This window comes from Pristis pectinata, chromosome 5, assembly GCF_009764475.1.
Source record: "Pristis pectinata isolate sPriPec2 chromosome 5, sPriPec2.1.pri, whole genome shotgun sequence".
NCBI lineage: Eukaryota > Metazoa > Chordata > Chondrichthyes > Rhinopristiformes > Pristidae > Pristis > Pristis pectinata.
Window position 1 is genome coordinate 5,767,021 of NC_067409.1, and position 24,608 is coordinate 5,791,628.

The 24,608-nt window shown below is 48.7% G+C and overlaps 2 protein-coding genes across 4 annotated transcripts in view; one reads left to right on the forward strand and one right to left on the reverse strand.

The window, feature by feature from the left end:
- The window catches only part of bmb (brambleberry), a 38,868-nt gene extending 24,928 nt beyond the window's left edge, over window positions 1-13,940 (reverse strand). The window contains exons 1-4 of the mRNA XM_052016119.1: window positions 13,870-13,940; window positions 12,143-12,270; window positions 11,501-12,003; window positions 708-836 (exon numbers count right to left, since the gene is read on the reverse strand). Coding sequence (XP_051872079.1) covers window positions 708-836; window positions 11,501-12,003; window positions 12,143-12,270; window positions 13,870-13,940 — 831 coding nt within the window. The remainder of the gene's footprint in view (window positions 1-707; window positions 837-11,500; window positions 12,004-12,142; window positions 12,271-13,869) is intronic.
- Window positions 13,941-16,587: 2,647 nt separating this feature from the next.
- The window catches only part of pycr3 (pyrroline-5-carboxylate reductase 3), an 80,829-nt gene continuing 72,808 nt past the window's right edge, over window positions 16,588-24,608 (forward strand). The window contains exons 1-3 of one of the 3 annotated variants that reach the window (XM_052017011.1): window positions 16,588-16,825; window positions 20,835-20,899; window positions 22,379-22,558. In XM_052017011.1, the coding sequence (XP_051872971.1) occupies window positions 16,747-16,825; window positions 20,835-20,899; window positions 22,379-22,558 (324 nt within the window). In that variant the 5' untranslated portion in view covers window positions 16,588-16,746. The remainder of the gene's footprint in view (window positions 16,826-20,834; window positions 20,900-22,378; window positions 22,559-24,608) is intronic. The other 2 variants (XM_052017013.1, XM_052017012.1) reach the window with 2 other exon arrangements.

Genomic DNA, 24,608 nt, shown 5'->3' on the forward strand with positions numbered 1-24,608 from the left:
GAAAATGTACAACACAGAATAAGCATCCTAACTGCTCTCAAGTAATTGGACACAAACTTCTCATCTTAGAAAGCCTAAAGTGTAGACCAGCCAAGTAAAATTGGGATGAATAACTAAATTCTGCAATTAACAACACAATATTGGTGCCGACACTAAACATCCAGTTCATCTTTCAGAAACGCTTGGCTCTCTACACCAGTGAATCTAACTGGCTACCAAGCTGACATCCACCCCTGCACCACCCACAAATTCCACCTGCTGTTGGCTGAGGGAAGACATCAGTTCCATGACTTTAAGAATACATTCCTGATGCTTTTCATTTTTCAACTTTTGAAATGGTACATGACACACATTCAGTATAGCACAAGAACCTCCAGCACACTAAAGGGAATGACGAAAACAAAGAATACATCTCAATGTAAATACAGTTAGATAAGCTAATAAGTAGACAAAAATATTTAATTAGATCTTAACACATTAAACTACTTTGCTGTGGTTCGTATTTTAGTTGCCATCAGCTCAAGATCCATAGGATTTGGAGCAAACCTGAGTGTTACTTGGTTTAACTCAGCAACAAAAGGAAAAGGCTGGTGTTTTATATGCCCACACTCGTTTCCACCCTCCCCCTCAGGACATACCACACTGTGTATCAGTATGGTTTTTACCATTGTTCCCCTCTCCCCAACATCAAAAAAAGCTACTTTTACCATGTCTGCTGTGCAGAGGTAGGTTTGACGATGCTCAGCAGCTGCTTGGCAGTTGAATAAGGACACCCCAAGTTTGGAAAGTTCCTCTTCTGAAAGATCACTGCAGGAGGATGTTAACTCAGCTATCACCTACACAAAAGAAATCTTAATTCAATCAAATTCTTAGCTTTATCAGCAACAGTTTTTACCAAGAGAACTGGGGAAGAAGAGCAAGATAGAAGCTGCAATCACATCTATTGATAAAAGCACTGCCGAGCACACGCAGCAGAGATGAGGGAATAAATAGGTTTATCTGTGCTCACACCCATAGTGGGGAACCACAGCTGATCATAGTGCTAGTGCTGTGATAGAGAGGGGCAAAAGCATACAGTTCTCTTCTGTTAAATACAATCCAAGATTGGTGCTGATCAAGTAGTGTACACAGACAGTAGTTAATGACAGCATTAAAGGGGATCACCTTCATAAAGAACACCAGTTAAACATCACGAGCAGCAGCATAGAACATTTAGTGCCATGCAGTTGAGACGTTAATCTTTCAGCATTATTAACATGATCATGCTCTGCTAATACAAGGTCTTGAAGAGTAGGAGATTTAGTCCCGAGGTTACTCCATCATTCAACATCACGAGTTCCAGTTCATCACTTTTAAAGAATCAGAATCGTACAGCATAAAAACAGGCCCTTCAGCCCACCATGCCCATTGTCACGAACCAGCAACAAAAGAAACACACTGAGCATGATTCAGTGTTAAAAACTATTTTATTAATCACTACTTATGATAATACGTAAAATAAAAGTAAAAATGTTAGTATGTTAGAATTCAAAAATGTTAAACCTTGAACGTTAACCCCAAAACTAAACTCTTCGTGTGTGTGTGACAAAGTCCCAAACTCCAAGTTCAGGAATGGTTCTTAAAGTTCAGTTCCACAAGCCATAAGGTGAAACATGAGCAAGGGCTTCTTCAACAACCACCGTTGTCTGAAGATAAGACGTAGACGTAGAGAAACAGAGAGAGTAAATACGAAATCCAAATGTTCCACGATGGAACCCCAGCGACACTTCAGTGTTTACTCGGTAGTGACTTCCTCACCCCGAAAAGCATCCGAATTGTGGTCGTCCACACACAAATACCTGTTTCCTTCTACAGGTCAGCAACAAAGTGAACTGCACTGGAGTTCTTGCAACTTCCATACATGGATTTCAGTGGCAGACACAGTCATTGTTTCTCATCCATCGATAGAGAAAACTAGCAGGTTGGTCTTCTTCAACAACGTCATTACATCCTTTATCTTCTATTGACGTAAGCACGCCCCACACACACACTCTATCTTAAAGGGACATTCACTGAGTCCGTAACACCATCTAATACTAATCCCACTTGCCTGCATTAATTCCATCTCTCTATACTCTGCTCATTCAAGTACCTGTCCAGATGCCTCAAGTGTTATTGGCCATCTACCCTATCTTTATATCTCTGTATTTTATATACTTCTATCATCTAATCTTTTAGCCTCCTTCACACCAAGGAAAATAGACCCAGCCTATCCAATCTCTCCTGATAACTCAAGCCCTCCAATCCAGGCAATATCCTCAAATCTTCTCTGCACCCTCTCTAGCTTAATCACATCCTTCCTGCAGCCTGGCAAACCTTTGCACCACAGAGGCTGAAAATCTACCGAGGTCACAAAACATTTACAAGGCTGAGGATTTTTCACAAAAGAGTGGGAAGAAAATAACTACTTCCATAGTTGTGAAGATGTGAAGAGTCCGGTCATTAATTTATAATAAATTCATGGGAAATAGTCTGATGGGTGTAAAGTAAATTTAGCCGCACAGTTCCTGAAACTTAAGTATTTAGGGGAGGAAAAGGAGGGCCAAAATAAATCATAAATCAATCTCTGTTTATTCTATTGGGATCAGGAACTCCAGCCCCTGTGACTAGCCTAGAGATCAATTGCACCTCCCATAATCAGTGAGATTAAGTCAGCCCATGATCTGACGGCAAACTCAAAACCTTATGGCTCATTACACCATTTGCTAGCCTAGCTATTTACCGAGGTATTGCGAGATATTCCTGCATTAAATTCTAGAATTCCGAAATAACTTTTTACAGAAAGTTAACCAGCTGCAGGGGCAGTTAGTGACATTAAAAAGGAAGAGAATTTGGAAATCAAATTTCAGCTCAAATTTAGTTCGAAGATTTCCACAAAACCAGAGCCAAGATTGGTTAATGCAGAAACTGATGAAAAATTCCATACTGCTTTGACATTAATTCCTGTTAATGGCCAGTTTTTAAACAGAGAAAACAAATTTAATATGTTAGCCTTATTTGCTTAATGGTACAATGATTTTGGATGAAAATGCTTGTTGCTACATTCTGCTCAACTTTGTTTAGTGTGGAAAAATACAGTAAAGTAAAAAATTCAATTCCAAACAAAAATAGATGTTTCTCCAAAGGAGAATGGTTTCATGGGGCAACAATTGACCATGCTGCGGGAGAGGTACCTGTTTCAAGGCACCAAGCAGCACAGCTTCTGGACCCGTTGCAATTTGCCTACTGCCACAACAGGTCGACAGTGGACGCAATCTCACTGTCTCTCCACTGGGCTTTGGAGCATCAAGACAACAGCAAAACGTATGTCAGGGTGCTGTTTATCAATTACAGCTCAGCATTCAACATCATCCCCTCAGTAACTAATCAACAAGCTTCAAAACCTGGGCCTCCATACTTCCCTCTGCAACTGGATCCTTGACTTCCTTATTGGGAGACCACAGTCAGTGTGGATCAGTAGTAAAATCTCCTTGCTGACCAACACTAGTGCACCTCAAAGATGCGTGCTTAGCCCACTGCTCTACTCTCTCTACACTCATGACTGTGGCTAGGCACAGTTCAATCATCTATAAATTCGCCAATGACGCCACTATTGCTGGCAGAATCTCAGACAGTGATGAGGCAGCATACAGGAGTGAGATAGATCTCCTGGTTGAGTGGTGTCACAACAACCTTGCACTCAACGTCAGCAAGACCAAGGAATTGATTGTGGACTTCAGGAAGGGGAAGTCGGGAGAACACAGTCTTCATTGAGGGGGTCAGTGGTGGAAAGAGTGAGCAGCTTCAGCTTCCTGGACATCAACATCCCAGAGGATCTGTCCTGGACCCAACACATTGATACAATCATGCAAAAGGCACACCAGCAGCTCTACTTCATTAGGAGTTTGAGGTAATTTAGTACGTCAAAGACTTTTGCCAATTTCTACAGATGTACAGTGGAGAGCATTCTGACTGGTTGCATCACTGCCTGGTATGGAGGCTCCAATGCACAGGTTCAAAAGAGGCTGCAGAGGGTTGTAGACTCTGCCAGCTCCATCACAGGCACAACCCTCCCCACCATTGAGGACATCAAGAGGCAGCACCTCAAGAAGGCAGCATTCATCATTAAGGACCCTCACCATCCAGGACATGCCCTCTTCTCATTACATGGATAAGAGAGAAGGTACAGGAGCTTGAAGACCCAAACTCAATGATTCAGGAACAGCTTCTTCCCCTCTGCCATCAGATTTCTGAATGGTCCTCATAAACACTACCTCATTATTCATTTTTTATGCACTATTTTTGTAATTTATAGATTTTTGCCTGCATTGTACTGCCACAAAACAGCAAATTTCACACTCTATGTCAGTGATAATAAATCTGATTGAGATTCTAAAGCACTAGCTAGGCTACACTTACAATGTTGCACACAGTTCCAATCACCACACTACAAGAAAGGTGTAACCACACTAGAGGATGCTGAAGACTTGCAAGGATGGCATCTGTAGACAGTCGAGAAGAGTTAAATGGAATTGAAAACAATAAAGGAGACTTGGTCAGTATGAAGCTGAATTTCCTCTGGGTCCCTGATTTCTAAATGAGGAGCCTAGACAGGGGAAATAGGAAGTACCCAATCCCTTGGAGAAGTCCATAGGAGCATAAATTCAAGTCAATTGCTCCACCCAACTTTTTAGCTGATCCACATCACAATGTAGCCCAACATAATCCTCATCACTAATTTATGTTACCACCAATTTTCATGTGATTAGTGAGTCTGCGGATGACATCTCCTACATATGTATCCAAGTATTATCAAAAATATTGCAGGCACCAGCACCAACCCTTGTGGTACACTATTGGTCAGACTTCCAATCAGAAAAACAACCTTATCACCATCCTCTGCCTCCTGTTATTAAGCCAATTTTGGGTACATTTTGTCAGCTTGCCCTGGATCCCAAGGGCTCTAATCTTTAGTTGAACTCACTGCTTCAAAGACCAGTGGATGAACAACTCCTCACCCTTCAAATGCAGCAGGATGAGCCCAAGGAGCCCGACAAGGCCACTGACCCAAACAGTACAGATAATAGGCTATATAACCTCGTCCTTTGCCTTGATGTTTTGTGGTTCTCTAATGACAAATAGTTTGTTTAATGGTGTACAAGAGTACAGATCTCAGATGAATTTCTAGTTAGTTGTGGATTTTGCAGAAGTTAGTAATAGGAGGGGAACACTTCCATTCAGCGCCAGCTAAGGTGTCACAGATCAAAGCCAACACTATTAGGAAGGAAGCTTCCCAAGTAGTCATTCTTCCTTTATGGAAGATAGGTTACCAAAGGTTTCAAAATCACCACAGATTTTAAAGCAAGGTTTTCCTCTGTGGGATTGAGTGAACCTCAGCTTTAAATATTACTTAGGAGGATGTGGTGTGATATAACCATTTTAAATAACTGCATTCAGTAGATAAAGTATCGTCTCAACCATCTGGCATCCAAGGGGAGTGCAAGGTGCCAGTTGCACAAATGAGTTGCTCAAAATATTACTATACCTCACACTGTGTAGAATACTAATGTAAAATACAGCAAAACTATATCAAATGACTGTACTCTCCATCACATGGTGCCAGATTGAGGATGTGGCTGTTGATAAGCCTACAATTGCACCACCCTAGTGTATAAATATAAATAAGCTAAAAATTCTAATTTTTGAAAATAAATCATGAAATTGCTTAATATTCTTCGAATTTTTTTGCTGGTTACATGAAAATTCAGGAAGCTTTAATAACAGATAAACAAGGGGTTATTACTAAACAGAAAGAAATCCACATGGCACAAATCCGAACAAGAGGGAACAAAATCCAAAGTTGGGAGTGAAGTCTGTAACATGGTGTACCACGGGGATCTTGTTTGCAATACAACCTAGACAAGAATGTGAGGACTATGAGTAGTAAGTTTGCAGACGACACATAAATTGGAGTCCTGGATAGTAAAATTACATAGGGTGTAGGTATGAGGGGCTGAGTTTATTCTCAGTGGAATGGAGGCTGAGGGGTGACCTGATAGAGATAGAGAAATTATGGGATAGGTAGTCAATCTCTTTCCACCAGGGCACAGGAGTCTACAACTAGAAGTCACAGGTTTAAGTGAGAGGGAAGAAATTTAAGGGAGATCTGAAGATTTCTTTCCTTCCTTTCTCCCTCCCCCCCTCTCCACACACACACAGGGTGGTGGGTATGTGGAACCATCTACCAGAGGAAGTGGTAGAGGTGGGTACAATTACAACATGTAAAAGACATTTAGATGCATCATGGCTTAGTACAGCAACTGCTCTGCCCAGGACTGCAAGAAACTGCAGAGTTGTGGACACAGCCCAGCACATCACAGACACCAGCCTCCCCTCCTTGGACTCTTGTCTTTACCTCTCGCTGCCTTGGTGAAGCAGCCAGCACAATCAAAGACCCCACCCACCCAGGTCATTCTCTCTTCTTTCCTCTTCCATCAGGTAGAAGCCTGAGGGCACAAACCACCAGACTTAAGGACAGCTTCTATCCCACTGTGATAAGAATATTGAACGGTTCCCTTAGACTATGAGATGGATTCTGACCTCAATCTACCTTGTTGTGACCTCGCACCTTATCGTCTACCTGCACTGCACTTCCTCTGTAGCTGTGACACTTTGTACTGCTACTGTTTTTACCTGTACTACCTCAATGCACTCTGTACTAACTCAATGTAACTGCACTGTGTAATGAATTGACCTGTACAAATTGTATGCAAGACAAGTTTTTCACCGTACCTCAGTACAAATGAATAATAAACCAATACATGGATAGGAAAGGTTTAGAGGCATATGGGCCAAATGCAGGGAAATGGGACTAGGCTAGGTAGGCACCTTGGTCAACATGGATGAGGTAGCCTATATCTGTGCTGTATGATTCCATCCTCAAAGGGAGGCAGAATTCTACCCCAAAATGTTGTGGGTGCTCAATTTATTGGAGCTCACAAGATTAAATAACATGGAATAAAGGAAAGATGATGGAATTATATTAGAGATTTGATAAACATCTAATTCAGTGGCTAACATGCTCAAGGAGCCAAATGACCTACTGTCAATCCTAAAGAGCATTCTGCCCTTCCATGGCACTGACACTGATTACATTCCAAAGTTACACAGCTTTAACGTAATTTACTTCTGTATACACAAAATACTCTCAACCTACAAATGCTACAAACCTGAAACAAACAGGTCAGCTAATCGTTGGGAAGGCAGGCAAGTTAATAAATCCAGTGGAGGATTTTCAGATTTACATACTAGCTACATTTAAAATGGAACCAAACAAGAGGAAAAGAAATGGACTGGAAGTATCCAAGGGTACAGATTATCCAGCCACCACAACTCTTCCTTCCCAGGTTTTGATCCATTCTCCTTGGAGTTTTCATGTCTCCATTATTCCTCATGCCATCATAAATAGCTAATTATTCCAGCAATCAATCAGTACATTGGGCTTCTCTAATTAACTGCCTTCTAGTTAGTTTTCCATGTTGATTTTTCAGAGACATAATCAGAATTAGGTTTATCATCACTGATGTACGTTGTGAAATTTGTTTTTTTGGAGAAGCAATACAGTGCAAGCCATAAAGACAAAAAACATTAAGTTACAAAAAATAATGCAAAAGAGGAACAATGAGGTAGTATTCACACACCATTCAGAAATCTGATGGCAGAGGGGAAGAAGCTCTTCCTGAAACATTGAATGTGGGTCTTCAGGCTCCTGTACCTCCACCCTGATGGTTGTAACGTGAAGAGGGCATGTCCCAGGTCGTGAGGGTCCTTAATACAGATGCTGCCTTCTGAGGCACCACCTCTTTAAGATATCCTCAATAGTGGGGAGGGTTGTGCCCGTGATGGGGCTGGCAGAGTCTACAACCCTCTGCAGCCTCTTTCGATCCTGCGCATTGGAGCCTCCATACAGGCAAGTGATGCAACCAGTCAGAATGCTCTCCACCATACATCTGTACAAATTTGCAAATGTCTTTGATGATATACCAAATCTCCTCAAACTTCTAATGAGCAGAGCTGCTGGTGTGCTTTCATCATGATTGCACCAATGTGTTGGGTCCAAGATAGATCCTCTGAGATGTTGACACCCAGGAACTTGAAGCTACTCACCCTCTCCACTGCTAACCCACAATGAATACTGGTTGTGTTCTTCCAACTTCCCCTTCCTGAAGTCCACAATCAATTTCTTGGTCTTGCTGACGTTGAGTGCGAGGTTGTTGTTGCAACACCACTCAACCAGCCAATCTCACTCATGTACCTATCGTGTAGCCAGATTTTACAATGAATGTTCAACAATCTGCTTGGATCTTTCCTTTTGCTGTAGAGTACCCACTTTCAAAATGAAGAGTTCCTCTCCTCCAGTTTTGGCCCTCACTCTTCTGACAGCTGCTTCTGTGTTAGTGTTAAATTTATCAGCATCATGCTCTCACAGCCACAAGATCACAAGACTAGGGAGCAGAAGTAAGCCATTCGGCCCATCGAGTCTACTCCAAAGAAAAGGGGAAAAGAAAAAATAAGGTAAAAAAGAAATGAGAATGGGGGGGGGGGCTGCTCCATGAGGAAAATATTCTAACGCCAATTTCCAGCCTTACCCCCATATCCCTTGACTAATTAGATATCAATCTCTCTCTCTCCTCCTTAAATGCCTCCAATGATCTGGTCTCCACTGCTGTACGTGGCAAGGACTTCCATAAATTCACTACCCTCTGGCTAAAGAAGTTTCTCCTTATCTGTTTTAAACCTGTACCCTCTAATTCTAAGATTGTGCCCTCTGGTCCTGGACTCACCCACCAAGGGAAACAGCTTGACCACATCTACTCTGTCTAGTCCTTTCAACATTTGAAATGTTTCTATGAGGTCCCCTCTCATTCTTCTGTACTCCAGTGAGTACAGTCCAAGAGCCAACAAATGCTCATCATATGTAAGCCCTTTCATTCCAGGAATGAAAGGGCTTACGTTTTTCACAGATGCACCAATGACCAATTGCTGATTTGTGTGTTTGGTATCCTGGGCTGATACTTGGCAAGTACCAACTTCAAGTATAAGGCAGAATTATGAACTTTACTGTTTGCTCACCCAACTACACTACCTTACAACTAACTTCAACTTCACCCCTTTCTTTGTATATGGTGGTTTTCAAAACATGGCTCCATTGGATACACTATTTGTCCCAACATTTTAATAAAACAATTCAAAACAAGCAGCAATCACCAGCAATTGCTGTTACATCACCATCAGTTTGAAACAAGTTACTGGACCATAGGGGAAATTACAGCTCCAATTACTTTGATGATCACTGAAAAACTAAGACCCTCTGGACAATCTTCCCAGCATCATTGATGAATACCAAACTTAAATATCCTCATTTCATCATCAGTTGAAGCCTAATGGCACAAACGATGGGAAAAGCACCTCCTGTTGCACTTATCAATGCAATGGACTATGATTGGATTCAGATGACCAGAGGGTGTGGCTACCACAGAATGCCAGCAGTTAGATTAAGAACCCACTGTCAATACCTGCAACGGGCTGTTCAGACAAGTTAAAATCTAAAAATTAGGAGGCCTTTCATCCTATTGTCTCCATGCTGGTCAACAGAGGTAGCAAACCAAACAGCATTTTCCAGTACCTGATCTATAGTCCTGAAATCACAACTCTATGTACCTCCATATTCTTAATGTGGCAAGGGTTTCTGTCTTACTCTTTTAGGCAATGATTTCCAGATCCCTACTACCCTCTGGATGAAGAAAATTCTCCTCATTGCCCCTCTAATCCTTCTATCTCACCCACTTTGAACCAATTAACAGGCAGTATTTTGGTGCACATGCAATTAAAAGCTGGGGCAAATAGCAGTTACGCAGGACCAATTGCATAAAGAATTTGAGGCAGACAAACACTTCTATACAACAGGGAGCCAAGGAATCCACTCCAAGCCCCAGCCAGTTTTCCCGAAATCAACAGAAAATGAACACTGTGTAAAGAACTACATAGAGCAGATCACATTACTACATTCGCAGTGTACAAACTAGGGATCACGTTTCTTATCTGTTTAAGTTAACAGGCTGTGCAGCATTACTACATCCTGAAGGGCACACAAGAAGTTTGTCAGTTCTATGAGCAGCACAATGACATAGCCAATAGCTGCTGTCTTTCAGCACCAGAGACTAGGGCTCAATCCTGACCTCTGGTGCCCTGTGTGGAACTTGCACATTCCCCATTTCCTTCATGTACTCCAGTTTCTTTTTACATCTCAAAGACATGCAGTTTGGTAGGTTAATTAGCCACTATAAATTGCCCCTAGTGTGTGGGGTGGAATCTGGGGGAGTTGATGAGAATGTGGTAAAGAATAAAATAAGATTGATGCAGGATTAATGCAAATTGGTGCTTGATGGTCAGTATGGACAGTGGGCCAGGGGGCTTTGTTACCATGTTGTATGACTCCATGTAGTTAGGATGTTCTGGCATTCCATCACCAACACCCTCCCCATATTCTCCACCATTTAGACCATGGAACAGTACAGCACAGGAACAAGTCCTTGAGCCCACAATGTCTGTGCTGAACACAATGCCAAATTAAACTAAATCTCTTCTGCCTGCATATGATCCACATCCCTCCATTTTTTGTGTATGCATGCGTCTACCTAAAAGACTTTTAAACATTGCTATCGTATCTGCCTCCACCACTACCCCTGGCAGCCCGTTCCAGGCACCCAATACTGTGTAAAAAAAACTTGCCCCACACCTCTCCTTTAAACTTTCCCACTCTCACCCTAAATGCAGGTCCTCTAGTATTTCACATTTCTACTCTGGGGAAAAAAATTCTGGCTGCCTACCCCATCCACACCTCATAATTTTATGAACTTTTATTAAATCTCCCCTCTGCCTCCAACACTCCAGAGAAAACAACCCAAGTTTGTCCAGCCTCTCCTTACAGCTCATGCCCTCCAATCCAGGCAGCATCTCTTCTGTACCCTTTCCAAAGCTTCCACATCCTTCCCTTATTGGGACAACCAGAATTGCACGCAATACTCCAAGTGTAACCTAACCAAAGTTTTATACAACTTCCTGACTCTTGCACTCAATGTCCCAACCAATGAAGGCAAGTATGCCATACACCTTCTTTACCACCCTATCCACCTGCACGGCCAATTTCAGTGAGCTAATGGATTTAGACCCCTAATCCCTCCTCAACCTTTCATCCATGCCAGCAAGAAATTTCGTTGCATCCTGGTGTTTCTGACAATAAATTAATATCAATCTGCATTGCCTCATTCTTGTGTCAGTCCCCTTTTTGCACTGCCCAGAAACCTCGTCCCCATTTAGATGGCGGAAGAGGAGGCCATTCGGCCCATAAGATCGGTGCTGGCTACCCCAGGGATCAATCCCATTGGTCATACTGCCCCCTGACGTCATCACACCGACTCACCGCCTGCTGGCAGCTGTCCAACTCCGGCCGGGGCGCTTCGGCCACGAACCGCTGGTCAGTCAGGCTCATCTCGAAGGGGGGCTGCGGCCGGGGGCCGGGACAGGCGGGCTCGGTGCGGGGGGTGGGCACGGCTTCAGGCTCGGGCTCGGCCGCCGGGCGGAGGAACCAGCCGAAGGCAGCGGAGCCCCGGACGGTGAAGCAGCAGGAGAGGCCGAGGATCAGGAGGAGCCGGGAGCAGTCGGGAGGCATGGCGGGGGGAAGCTGAGGGAGCAGCCGGGCTGAGGGAGCGGCCGGGCGGCGTGGCGGGAAAGCTGAGGGAGCAGCCGGGCTGAGGGAGCGGCCGGACTGAGGGATCGGCCGGGCGGGGAAGCTGAGGGAGCGGCCGGGCGGCGGGAAGCTGAGGGAGCGGCCGGGCGGCGGGAAGCTGAGGGAGCGGCCGGGCGGCGGGAAGCTGAGGGAGCGGCCGGGCGACACTCGGACGGTTGGGAACCGGGCGGCCCCGCCTCCACCGGCCGTTTAAATATGCCGCGCGAGCCGCCCCAGCAGGCACGTGGCTGGAAACAGCCAATCACCTGCGAGAGGTTCAAGAGACCCGCCCCCTCCCTGCGCTGAAGGGGCGGGGCGTGGGGAGTCCCTGCAAACCCCGGGCGCGGTGCCCGCAACCACCGGCCGGTGCAAACCCGGGCGCGGTGCCCGCAAACCCCGGCCGGTGCAACCTCGGACGCGGCGTCCGCAAACACAGCTTGGGGCGTGCAGAGTCGGCACGGTGTCTGCAAACACAGTCCGGTGCAAACTCGGGCACGGCGAATGCAAGCACTGACCCGTGAAAAGTCGGGCACTGTGCAGGGAGTCTTTGTAAACACTGAGCCGGATCCTGACCGTGCAAACTCGGGCACGGTAGAGGAATTCTGTAAACGCTGACCAGTGCAAACTCGGGTATGGTGCAGGGAGGCTCTGGAAACACTGAGCCTGATCCTGACCTGTGCAAATGCGGGAACAGTGCAGTGAGCCTCTGTAAAATACTGATCCTGACCTGTGAAAACTTGGGTACAGTGCAGGGAGCTCCTGCAAGTGTTGACCCAGAGACTGACCCTCAGCGTGAGAAGCCCGTAGAAACACTACAACAGGGCACAAGGCAGGGGAAACACTGACATTGCGCAGATGCTGTGCAAATACTGGCACACTGTGAGACCCTCTGTAAGCAGCGATATGGTGTGGACCCCATGGAAATATTGTGTGGATGCTGTGAAATGCTGACACACTGTGGTGATCCCACCCAAACACTGACGCAGCAGAGGATCCTTGAGCAATACTGACACATTGCCTGACCTGTGAAGACAGTGATAGACCTCCTAACACGTACAAATAATGGCACAGTGTGGGGACACCATGTTGACAATGACACCCCACAGGGACCTAGTACAGACACTAACATGTTGCTGGGAACCTGTGTGAACAGGAACACATTTCCTGAACCCACACAATCACGAACACAACGTGGGACCCAGAGCAAACCATGACGGGGTGCGTAATGAAAATATTTTTAAAAATTTGTTCCTTGTTCTTTCCTGATTCAGCAGCAAGAGGTATTCGCAAACAAAGGAGGCATTGTACATGTGCTAAAAGTTATATAAAACTACTTCATTAGGATGATATATAGACTAAAATACAAAAAGAAAGAAGAATACTTAACAAAATACAGAAGGAAGCAAAATAATACTAATCAAACAATAAACTGATTTTACAATGCCGGAAGGAACCTCAGGTGTCCACCAGCCTTTCACACAGCCTCGTCTCTGTCTCTTGGCGCTGGTCATGACTCAGCCTAATAGAAGCTTCCAATTCGCACCAAGAAGTTGTCCCTTTTTATACCCTTTAAAAACCTAACATAACTTTTACCCCAGTACTTTTCCGTCCCCTCGTACCAGCCTGTACCTTCTTGTCTCTCGCAACCTTCGGCCTCTTATAAACAGAGACATTATAAACTTATATGACATAAACAGAGACAGCAGGTCTGCAAGGAAATAAAACATTCTTCACCTGTATCTAATCTCAAGGATGGGCGGCCATGCACATCTTCAAGGTGCTACAACATTCTAAACTGCCACCATTTTGTGTCACACACTACCGCACATACTAAGGAGGAATCAGAAACAACTTCTGGCTAATTTAACTCTTTCCTTAGAGGGTCATTGTCTACATGGATTCCCCACACCCTGCCTGATTGGTGCAATCGCTGACACAGCACTGCGACCAAGTGCAATCACTAAAACATTGGGAATCTGTGCAAAGGCTGATACAGCCTGGAACCCAGTGCCAGCACTGATGCAGTGCAGAGACCCTTTGGAAACACCGACACATTCCCTGACCTGTCCAGTGACACTCCCATGAAGATATAGTGCGTGTAACAACACTGCCACAATGCAAACATTGACACCATCTCGAGACTATGAACACTGTGAAAACAATAACATTGTGGAAACCTTGTGCATGTACCATCACACGCATGAAGAAACGGTATATACTGTCAAGTGCTCCATGCATTGACTGAACCACACTAAGGAGCCCTGCAAATACCTAACACTCCAAGGACACTGAGCACAGTGGCGTCACAGGTAGACAGGGTGGTGAAGAAGGCTTTTGGCACACTGCTCTTTGTCAGTCAGGGCACTGAGTATAGGAGTTGGGACGTTATGTTGCAATTGTACAAAATGTTGGTGAGGCTGCACCAGTTGTGATTACCTTGTTATAGGAAAGACGTTATTAAGTTAGAAAGAGTGCAGAGAAGATTCATGAGACTGTTAGAACATAGAACATAGAAAAACTACAGCACAATTCAGGCCCTTCGGCCCACAAAGCTGTGCCAAACATGTCCCTACCCTAGAAATTACTAGGCTTGCCCATAGCCCTCTATTTTTCTCAGCTCCATGTACCCACCTAACAGTCTCTTGAAAGACCCTATCGTATCAGCCTCCACCACCGTTTCCGGCAGCCCATTCCAAGCACTCACCACTCTCTGAGTAAAAAACTTACCCCTGACATCTCCTCTATACCTACTCCCCAGCAACTTAAACCTATGTCCTCTTGTGGCCACCATTTCAGCCCTGGGGAAAAGCCTCTGACTATCTACCCGATCAATACCTCTCATCATCTTATACACCTCAATCAGGACCCCCTCATCCTCCGTCTCCTCTTGTGGCCACCATTTCAGCCCTGGGGAAAAGCCTCTGACTATCTACCCGATCAATACCTCTCATCATCTTATACACCTCAATCAGGACCCCCTCATCCTCCGTCTCTCCAAGGCATGCTCTGCATTCCAGGCAGCATCCTTGTAAATCTCCTCTGCACCCTCTCTATGGCTTCCACAGCTTTCCTGTAGTGAGGCGACCAGAACTGAGCACAATACTCCAAGTGGGGTCTGACCAGGGACCTATATAGCTGCAACAATACCTCACAGCTCCTAAATTCAATTCCCCAATTGATGAAGGACAATACACCATATGCCTTTGCCTTGCCAGGACTCAAGGACCTGAGTTGTAGGGAGAGGTTGGACAGGCTAGGTCTTTATTCCTTGGAGCTTAGGAAACTGAGGAGTGACCTCATAGAGGGGCATAGATAAGGTGAATACACATAGTCCTTTTCCCAGGGAAAGGGAATCTAAAAAGAGGGCAAAGGTTTGTGAAAGGGGAAATATTTAAAAGGGTCCTTAGGGGAAACTTCTTCATACAGAGGGTGATGCGTTTATGGAATGAGCTACCAGGGGAAATGGTTAAAGCAGGTACAATAACAACATTTAAAAGACACTTGGACAGGTACATGGATAGGAAAGGTTTAGAGGGATATGGGCCAAACACGGGCAAATGGGACTAGCTTAGATTGGCATGGTCAGCATGGATGCGTTGGGCCGAAGGGCCTGTTTCTGTACTGTATCATTCTAAATGCTGAACACCTGGTCAGGGACATGAGCAAATGCTGACAGAGCCTGACTCTACAGGCTAAACATCTATCAAGGAGATCAGTGATGAGGTGGTAACAACTGAAGATACCAGGCATCAGATCTATGCTTCAGGTATGCTGTGTGTGTGGTGTTGGGGGAGGTCGACAATCATGGTAGGAGCTTGCAGGAGCCCATGATGGGCAGAGAAAGGTCAAAGACTGTAAGGGGATCAAGGTGCTCTCCTTCTCCTCCTGGCTCAGCTGGGCAGTTACAGTAAACCTGCTGAAACCAGCTGTGTCTGTCTCCTTGTGGTATGTTGCTGGGGAGTATTGTAGAATAGAGAGACCTAGGGGTACAGGTACATAGTTCCCTGAAAGTGGCATCACAGGTAGACAGGGTGGCGAAGAAGACATTTGGCAAGCTTGTCCTCATTGGACAGGGCATTGAGTACAGGAGTTGGGATGTCACATTGAAATGTTCATTTCATTGGTGAGACCACACTTGGGAGTGTTGTGTGCAGTTCTGGTCGCCCAGCTATAGGATGTCATTAAGCTGGAAAAGGTGCAGAAAAGATTGATGAGAATATTACCAGAACTGGATGGTTTGAGTTACAAGGAGAGACTTGATAGGCTGGGACTTTTTCTCCCTGGAGCATAGGAGGCTGAGAGGAGATCTTATGAAGGAGACCTATAGAATCATAAGATGTGCAGACAAAGTGGACTGTCACAATCTTTTTTCCCCAGGGTTGTGGAGTTTAAGACTAGCAAGTACAGATTTAAGGTGAGAGGGGAAAGATTTAAAGGGGATGTGAGGGGCAACTTTTTCACACAGAGGGTGGTGGGTATATGGAACGAGCTGCCAGAGCAAGTGGTAGAGATGGGTACAATTACATTTAAAAGACATTTGGACAGGTACATAGATAGGAAAAGTTTAGAAGGATATGGGCCAAATGCGGGAAAATGGGACTAGCTCTGATGGGCAGCTTGGTCGGTATGGATGAGTTGGGCTGAAGGGCCTGTTTATACGTGCTGTATAACTCGACATAGAGATATACCTGCTGTGATTGGCTGGGATTGTTGCCAATAGCACCCACAATAGTACCACTGTCCTGTTCAAGGGTGAGAGCTGGAGGTGCCCTTTGTTCACCCACACTCTGTGGACGTGATTCGCATGTGGGCGGTGCGAGCTGTTGAACCTGAGAGCGCAGCACAGCCAGCCTGCTGCCGAGCCGCACCCCCGGGAGTGTTATGATTGGCCACCGAGGGGGCGGTCCGCCGGGTGAGCGGGCGGTGGGCCAGCGGCGGCCATGGAGGGAGCACTGAGCGTGGGCTTCGTCGGGGCGGGGAAGATGGCGTTTGCCATCGCGGCGGGGCTGCTGGCCTCAGGTAACCGGCTCCCGGGGAGGGAGGGAGGGAGGGAGGGAGAGAAGAACCGGCTCCCGGGGAGAGAGGGAGGGAGAGAAGAACCGGCTCCCGGGGAGAGAGGGAGGGAGGAACGGGCTCCCGGGGAGGGGGAGGGGGAGGAACGGGCTCCCGGGGAGGGGGAGGGGGGGAGAGGGGGGGGAGGGGGAGGGGGAGGAGGGGGGGAGAGGAGGGGAGGAGGAGGAGGGGGGGAGAGGAGGGGAGGAGGGGGGGAAGAGGGGGGAGGAGGAGGAGGGGGGGGAGAGGGGGGGAGGAGGAGGAGGGGGGAGAGGGGGGGAGGAGGAGGAGGGGGGGAGGAGGAGGAGGGGGGGAGAGGGAGGGGAGGAGGAGGGAGGAGGAAGAGGGGAGGAGGAGGGAGGAGGAAGAGGGGGGGAGGAGGGAGGAGGAAGAGGGGGAGGAGGAAGAGGGGGGGAGGGGGAGGAGGAAGAGGGGGGGTGGAGGGGGAGGAGGAAGAGGGGGGAGGGAGGGAGGGGGAGGGGGAGGAAGAGAGGGGGAGGGAGAGAGGGGGAGGGAGGGAGAGGGAGGGAGAGAGGGGGAGGGAGAGGGAGGGAGAGAGGGGGAGGGAGGGGGAGGGAGAGAGGGGGAGGGAGGGAGGGGGAGGGGGAGGGAGGGGGAGGGAGGGAGGGGGAGGGGGAGGAGGGGGGGAGAGGGGGGAGGAGGAGGGGGGAGAGGGGGGGAGGAGGAGGGGGGGAGAGGGGGGGAGGGGAGGAGGAGGGAGGAGGAAGAGGGGGGGAGGGGGAGGAGGAAGAGGGGGGAGGGGGAGGAGGAAGAGGGGGGGAGGGGGAGGGAGGGAGGGGGAGGGGGAGGAGGAAGAGGGGGGGGGGAGGAGGAGAGGGAGGGAGGGGGAGGGAGGGAGGGGGAGGGGGAGGAGGAAGAGGGGGGGAGGGGGAGGGAGGGAGGGGGAGGGGGAGGAGGAAGAGGGGGGGAGGGGGAGGAGGAAGAGGGGGGGAGGAGGGGAGGGAGGGGGGGGGAGGGAGGGGGGGGAGGGATGGGGGGGGGAGGGAGGGAGGGGGAGGGGGGAGGGAGGGGGGGAGGGGGGAGGAGGGGGGGAGGAGAGGGAGGGGGAGGAGGAGAAGAGGAGTGGGGGGGAGTGGAGAGGGGGGTGGGGGGAGGGGGGTAGTAGGGAGGGGGGAGTGGGGAGGGAGGGAGGTGGGGGGGGAGTAGGGAGGGAGGGAGGTGGGGGGGAGTGGGGAGGGAGGTGGGGAGGGAGTGGGGGGAGTGGGGAGGAGGAGGGGGAGGAGGAGGGGGGAGGAGGGGGAGGGGGAGGAGGGGGAGTGGGAGGGAGGAGGGGGAGGAGGAGGGGGGGAGAGGGAGGGGGGAGGGGGAGGAGGAGGGGGGGGAGAGGGGGGAGGAGGGGGGGAGAGGGGGGGGGAGTGGGGAGGGAGGGAGGTGGGGGGGGGAGTGGGGAGGGAGGGAGGTGGGGGGAGTGGGGAGGGTGGGGGGGAGTGGGGAGGGAGGGAGGGTGGGGGGGAGTGGGGAGGGAGGGAGGGGGGGAGTGGGGAGGGAGGGAGGGGGGAGGGAGGGAGGTGGGGGGGGAGTGGGTGGGGAGGGAGGTGGGGGGGAGTGGGGAGGGAGGAGGGGAGGGAGGTGGGGGGGAGTGGGGAGGGAGGAAGGGAGGGGAGTGGGGGGGAGGGAGGGAGGTGGGGGAATGGGGAGGGAGGGAGGTGGGGCGAGGTGGGGAGTAGGGAGGAGGGGAGGGAAGGAGGTGGGAGGGGGGAGGGAGGTGGGGGGGAGTGGGGAGGGAGGTGGGGGGGAGTGGGGAGGGAGGTGGGGGGGAGTGGGGAGGGAGGGAGAGAGGTGGGGGGGAGTGGGGAGGGAGGGAGAGAGGTGGGGGGGAGTGGGGAGGGAGGGAGAGAGGTGGGGGGGAGTGGGGAGGGAGGAAGGGAGGGGGGTGGGGGGGAGGGGGAGTGGGGAGGGGGGTGGGAGGGAGGTGGGGGCGAGGTAGGGGGAGTGGGGGGAGGGAGGAGGGGAGGGAAGGAGGGGGAGGGGGAAGAGGGAGGGGGAGGGTGGCGGGAGGAGGAAGGGAGGGGGAGGGTGGAGGGGGAGGGGGAGGGGGGAGGAGGAAGGGAGGGGAGGGTGGAGAGGGAGGGGGGAGGGGGAGGGGGAGGGTGGGGAGGGTGGGGGGAGGAGGAAGGGAGGGGGAGGGGGAGGGTGGGGGGAGGAGGAAGGGAGGGGGAGGGTGGGGGAGGAGGAGGAAGAGGGGGAGGGGGATAGGAGGAGGAGGGGAAGGGGAGGAGGGGGGAGGGAGGAGGAGGAGGAGGGAGGGGGACGGGCTCCTGTCCGGGTGGGCGGAGAGGGTTGGGAATGGGCTCGTTGTTGGGGGGGGGGGCAGCAGGTGGGTGGTGGGAGAAGGGAGGAGGTGGGTGTCAGTTCCCTCGCCCTGTCTTCTCATGTAGCCGTCAGTCTATGCTGCCCACAATGTTTCGTACAGTTCCCTTACCCTGGTCACCGGAGGCTCCACATTCATCAGTTGAAGGAGTTTCCCCAGAACCTCTAGATCCTCAATCTCTCCTCACAGGCTAACCCCCTCATCTCCAGAATCAACCTGGTGAACCTCCTCTGCACTGCCTTCGAAGCTGCTATATCTTTCCTCAAGTAAGGAGACCGGAACTGCAATCAGTACTCCAGGTGTGGTCTCACCAGTACCCTGTACAGTTGCAGCATAACCTCCCTGCTCTTAAATTCAATCCCTCCAGCAATGAAGGTCAACATTCCATTTGCCTTCTTGATAACCTGTTGCATCTGCAAACCAACCTTTTGTGATTCATGCACAAGCACTCCCAAGTCCTTCTGCACAACAGCACGCTGCAATCTGTCATTATTTAAATAATAATTTGATCTTCTATTTTTCCTTCCAAGCTGAATGACCTCACATTTACCAACATTATACTCCATCTGCCAGACCCTTGCCCACTCACTTAACCTATCTATATCTCTCTGCAGACTCTCCACATCCTCTGCACAATTTAGTGTCATCAGCAAACTTAGATACACTACACTCGGTCCCCTCTTCCAAATCGTTAACATATGTTGTGAACAGTTGTGGGCCCAAGGCCCAGCACCCAGCCCTGCGGCACCCCACTCACCACTGATTACCAACCAGAGAAACACCCATTTATCCCAACTCTCTGCCTTCTATTGGTTAACCAATCCTCTATCCATGCTGATACATTACTCCAACTCCATGCATCCTTATGGATAAGTCTTTTATGCGGCACCTTATTGTTCAGGAACAGTTTCTACCCCTCTGCCATCAGATTTCTGAACAGTCCATGAACTTGTTATTCCTCTTTTGTACAGTTTTGTTTATTTTTTGGTAACTTAAAGTCACTTTTATGTCTTGCACTGTACTGCTGCCGCAAACAAACAAATTTTGCGACGTATGTCAGTGATAATAAACCTGATTCTGATAGCGGGGAACTGGCAAAGAGGTCACCATGAATGGTGGGGCAGGATTGAGGGGCTGAGTGGCCTCCTCCTGGTCCTACCTCTTGCCTTCTTGCATCTATGCCAGCTCTCAGAGCAATCCCATCTTCCCCACTTATTTTCATGTAACCTTTTCCCTCTAACATCTTAATTAACATAGCTTCTACCAGCCACCTACAGTGGAGTAATTTGCAGTGGCCAATTAACCTACAAAGCTGAACACCTTAGGGAGGAAGCCAACACTGTCATAGGGAGAACGTGCAAACTCCACGCAGACAGCACTGGAGGTTGGAGTTGAACGCAGGTCACTGAGCTGTGTGGCAGCTGCACTTCCTGCAGTGCCATCCTTATCCAACCCTCTATGGAAGTTTGAGCCTTCGCATTTTCCTCCTTTGGTAAGGGGGACCTATCTTTGCGGGCTGAATTTGTCTGGGTCCTCTCCAACATCATGTGGTGCCAGGGATGTGAAGAGGCGGGGAGCAATGTGAGCACAAGTTGCAAGGGTTCAGAGATCTGAATCTAAAGCTAAAGATCTTTTCTTTCTTAGGAAATGTTCAGCCTGAAAAAGTGATAGCTTCAGCTCCGTCGGACAACAACTTGTACAAATTCAAGGTGAGACTCGGTGAGTGGCCTCTGGTTGTAAAGTGACAGGTGGGCTGGAGAGATTGGCAGGCACAACAATAACCCTTCCTCACTTGGATATCAGGTGCTCTGTGGTGAGAGCTCCTGACTTGATCAGTTGACACGGATTGGGCTCATTACCCTTTGGTTATAAACTCCTGTTGCTCCTGTGCTGAACCTCCATTGCAGAATGCTTCATAGTGAATCCCCTGTGGGGAAGGAATCTTTCTCAGGAAGTGTCCAGTGGGTGAAAAGCCTGCTGATGCAACGAACAAACTGCTGGAGGAACTCAGCGGGTCATGCAGCATCTGTGGAGGGAAATTGTCAGTGGATGCTTCAGGTTGAGACCCTTCAGCTGGACTGAAATTACAGAGGGGGCGGGGGAAGCCAGTATAAAGAGGAGGAGGGAAGGGGTGGAGGAAGAGCTGGCAAGTGAGAGGTGGATCCAGGCGAGGAGTGGTGATGGGCAGATGGAGGAGGGACGAGTGTAACAGGTACAGAGGCTGGGAGGTGAGAGGTGGAGGCAACAAAGGGCCGCAGATGATGGGATCTGATAGGAGAGGGAGGTGGAGTATGGAACCAAGTAAGGGAGGTGGGGTGGGGAGGGGACCCAGTGATGGAAGTGTGTGGGTGATGGGCAGATGGAGGAGCGGAAAGAGTGGGGAAAGAAACAGAGTGATGGGGTGCTGGGGGTGTTCTTTGTGTCTGTGTCCTAGATGTTGTATCCAGGAAGGAGTTGCGCATCCAGGTAAGGAAAAAAATATCTAGCTGTAAAACAAAGATTAGCAATATAACACTTCAACGGGGGGGCAAATAATTTAAAGGGACCATTCGTGAGAAGTTTGGGCGAACTCCACAATGAAGACGGATGGAAGCAGAAGGCGTCACCTAGGCGTAGAAGCCTGTGGGTCAAGTGCCAGAAGATGGGATTAAACATTTTGGTGGTGTCAGTCTCGGATTGCTGAATCCTGGTGACCAGTGATGATATTCTCTTCCTGTTTAACGCTTTATTGGCAGCCCTGGTGGTTTTTGATCATAGAACAGTACAGCACAATACAGGCCCTTTGGCCTACAATGTTGTGCTGACCTTTAAACCTTGCCTAAGACTATCTAACCCCTTCCTCCCACATAGCCTTCTATTCTAAATTCTTCCATGTCCTTATCTAGCAATCCCTTGAATTTGACCAATGTACCTGCCCCCTCCACCACCCCAGGCAGCACATTCTTTTGTAGCAAGTTCTTTTTTTGTAACTGCCTTGGTCATATATACAGTCACCATCTGCCTCATGTCATGGAGAGCACATGACCAAGAGGTGGATGTCCGGTAAGGCTCTCCACTCACTGGTTAGCATCAACTTAGTGGGCCAAATGGCCTGTTTCCGAGCTGTGTGACTCAATGCCAATCTTTTAGATTGCTGATCTTTTCTCTCTCCCGATTGCCTTCTGTTCCTATTGTGCTTTGCTCCATAGGAGGCTGGGATGCAGACTACACACAACAATGCCTGTGTGGTGAAGAATTGTACCATCCTTTTCCTGACTGTCAAGCCTTCCATCCTGCCTGAAGTCCTGAGGAGCATTTCCCCACTTGTCACACCAGCTCACCTCGTTGTCTCTGTGGCGGCTGGGATTACCATAGAAGCACTGGAAAATGTGAGTAGATGGGTGTGGAGGAGTTGGTTTTCAGGTGAGTATGGCCTGTTTTTTGGAGTGAGGGGAGAAGGAGATTTCTCCCACGAGTGGTTCCACACTTTTGCGGAAGATGTGTCTGAATTAGGATGGTTGGCCTTGAGCACCTCAATGGCAAGATCCTAGTGAACCTGCTCCTGTTGTTGTAGGAGTAGGAACCAGGAGTAGCTCTTCTAGTTAGCACTCCCTTAACTCTGGAGAAATGGAAGACTAGCCTTTCAGTAGTCTACAATTTAAGGCATATTTTCTTTATTCATTTCTAGGCTGTGGGGATTGCTGGCAAGTTGGTAGTTATTGTCCATCCCTAATTGTCCTCGAGAAGGTTATGAACTGCCTTCTTGAACCACTGTAGTCCTGTGGAAGAAATTCCCACAGCGCTGTTGGGAGGGAGTCCCAGGATTTAGACCAAATGACGATGAAGGAATGACAGGTTGTTTCCAAATCATTGTTGATGTGCAACTTGGAGGGAAATCTGAGTCCAGGACACGAGGGCACAGTCTTAGAATTAGAGGGTACCCATTTAGAACAGAAACGAGAAGAAATCTCTTTAGCCAGAGGGTCATGGATTTATGGAATTCATTGCCATGTACAGCTGTGGAGGCTTGATCATTGGGGGTGTTTAAGGAGGGGATTGATAGGTATCTAATTAGTCAAGGTATCAAGGGATATGGGGAAAAGGCCGGGAATTGGGGCTAGATGGGAGAATAGTTCACCTCATGATGAGGTAGCAGAGCAGACTCGATGGGCCGAATGGCCTACTTCTGCTCCTTTGTCTTGTGACCTTGTGCTGCCCTTGTTCTTCTTGGTGGTGGAGTCGGGCTTGGGGCGTGCTGTTGAGGAAGCAAGGTGGGTTGGCCACACAGTACAGGTACATACTGATTTACTTATGGCAGAAGCCAGGGGAAGCTATTACTATCTGGCATTTTTAAACCCTTCTATGGCTTTTTTCCACACTCATCCAATAGTGGCCTCTTGTTATCCCTGATTTCCTTGGCTCCAACATTGGCAGCTGGTAAATTGGTTTATTATTGTCACATGTACCAAGGTACAGCGGAAAAACTGTGTTTTGCATAGCATCCGTATAGATCATTTTGTCACATCAGTGCATCAAGGTAGTACAAGGGAAACCATAACAGAATGCAGGATAAAGTGTTACAGCTACAGAGAAAGTGCAGTGCAGGCAGACAATAAGGTGCAAGGCCATGACAAGATAGATTGTGAGGTCTACCTCGTCATGGCCTTGCAGGGGACCATTATATAACAGTGGGATAGAAGCCCGTCCTTGAGCCTGGTGAACATGCTCTCAGGCTTTTGTATCTTCTGCCCGATGGGAGGGGGGAGAAGAGAGAATGTTCGGGGTCGGTGGGGTCTTTGATTATGATGGCTGCTTTACCAAGGCAGTGAGAAGTGTAGACAGAGTCCACAGAGGGGAAGCTGGTTTCTGTGATGTGCTGAGCTGTGTCCATAATTTCCTGTGGTCTCAGGCAGAACAATTGCCGTACGAAACCGTGGTGCATCCGGATAGGATGATTTCTGTGGTGCATCGATGTGACTAATCTCTGGAATTCCCTCCTTAAATCTTCTCTCCCTTTTCAATCTAAGACATTCTTCTGACAGAACTTCTGTCACCCATCCCAATAGGTTTTGGCTAGGTCACTTTTGTCTGATCACATTCTGGTCGCAGCCCTGCGTGTGTGTAAGACCACAGTCCAATGGCTGGGAGTGGCCTTGCAACCCTTGGGCAGGGTTCCAACCTAATGCTTGTGGCTTACTCCAAGTGCGGTCTGACTAAAGTTTTATATAGTGCAGCATGGCTTCCTTATTCTTATACTCAACACCCGTACCAATGAAGGCAAGTATGCCACATGCCTTCTTTACCACCTTTATCCACTTGCATAGCCACTTTCAGTGAACTATGGACCTGGACCCCAAGATCCCTCTGTACCTCAATGCTATTAAGGGGTTTACCATTAACTGTACACTTTCTCCTTTCATTTGACCTCCCAAAATGCAA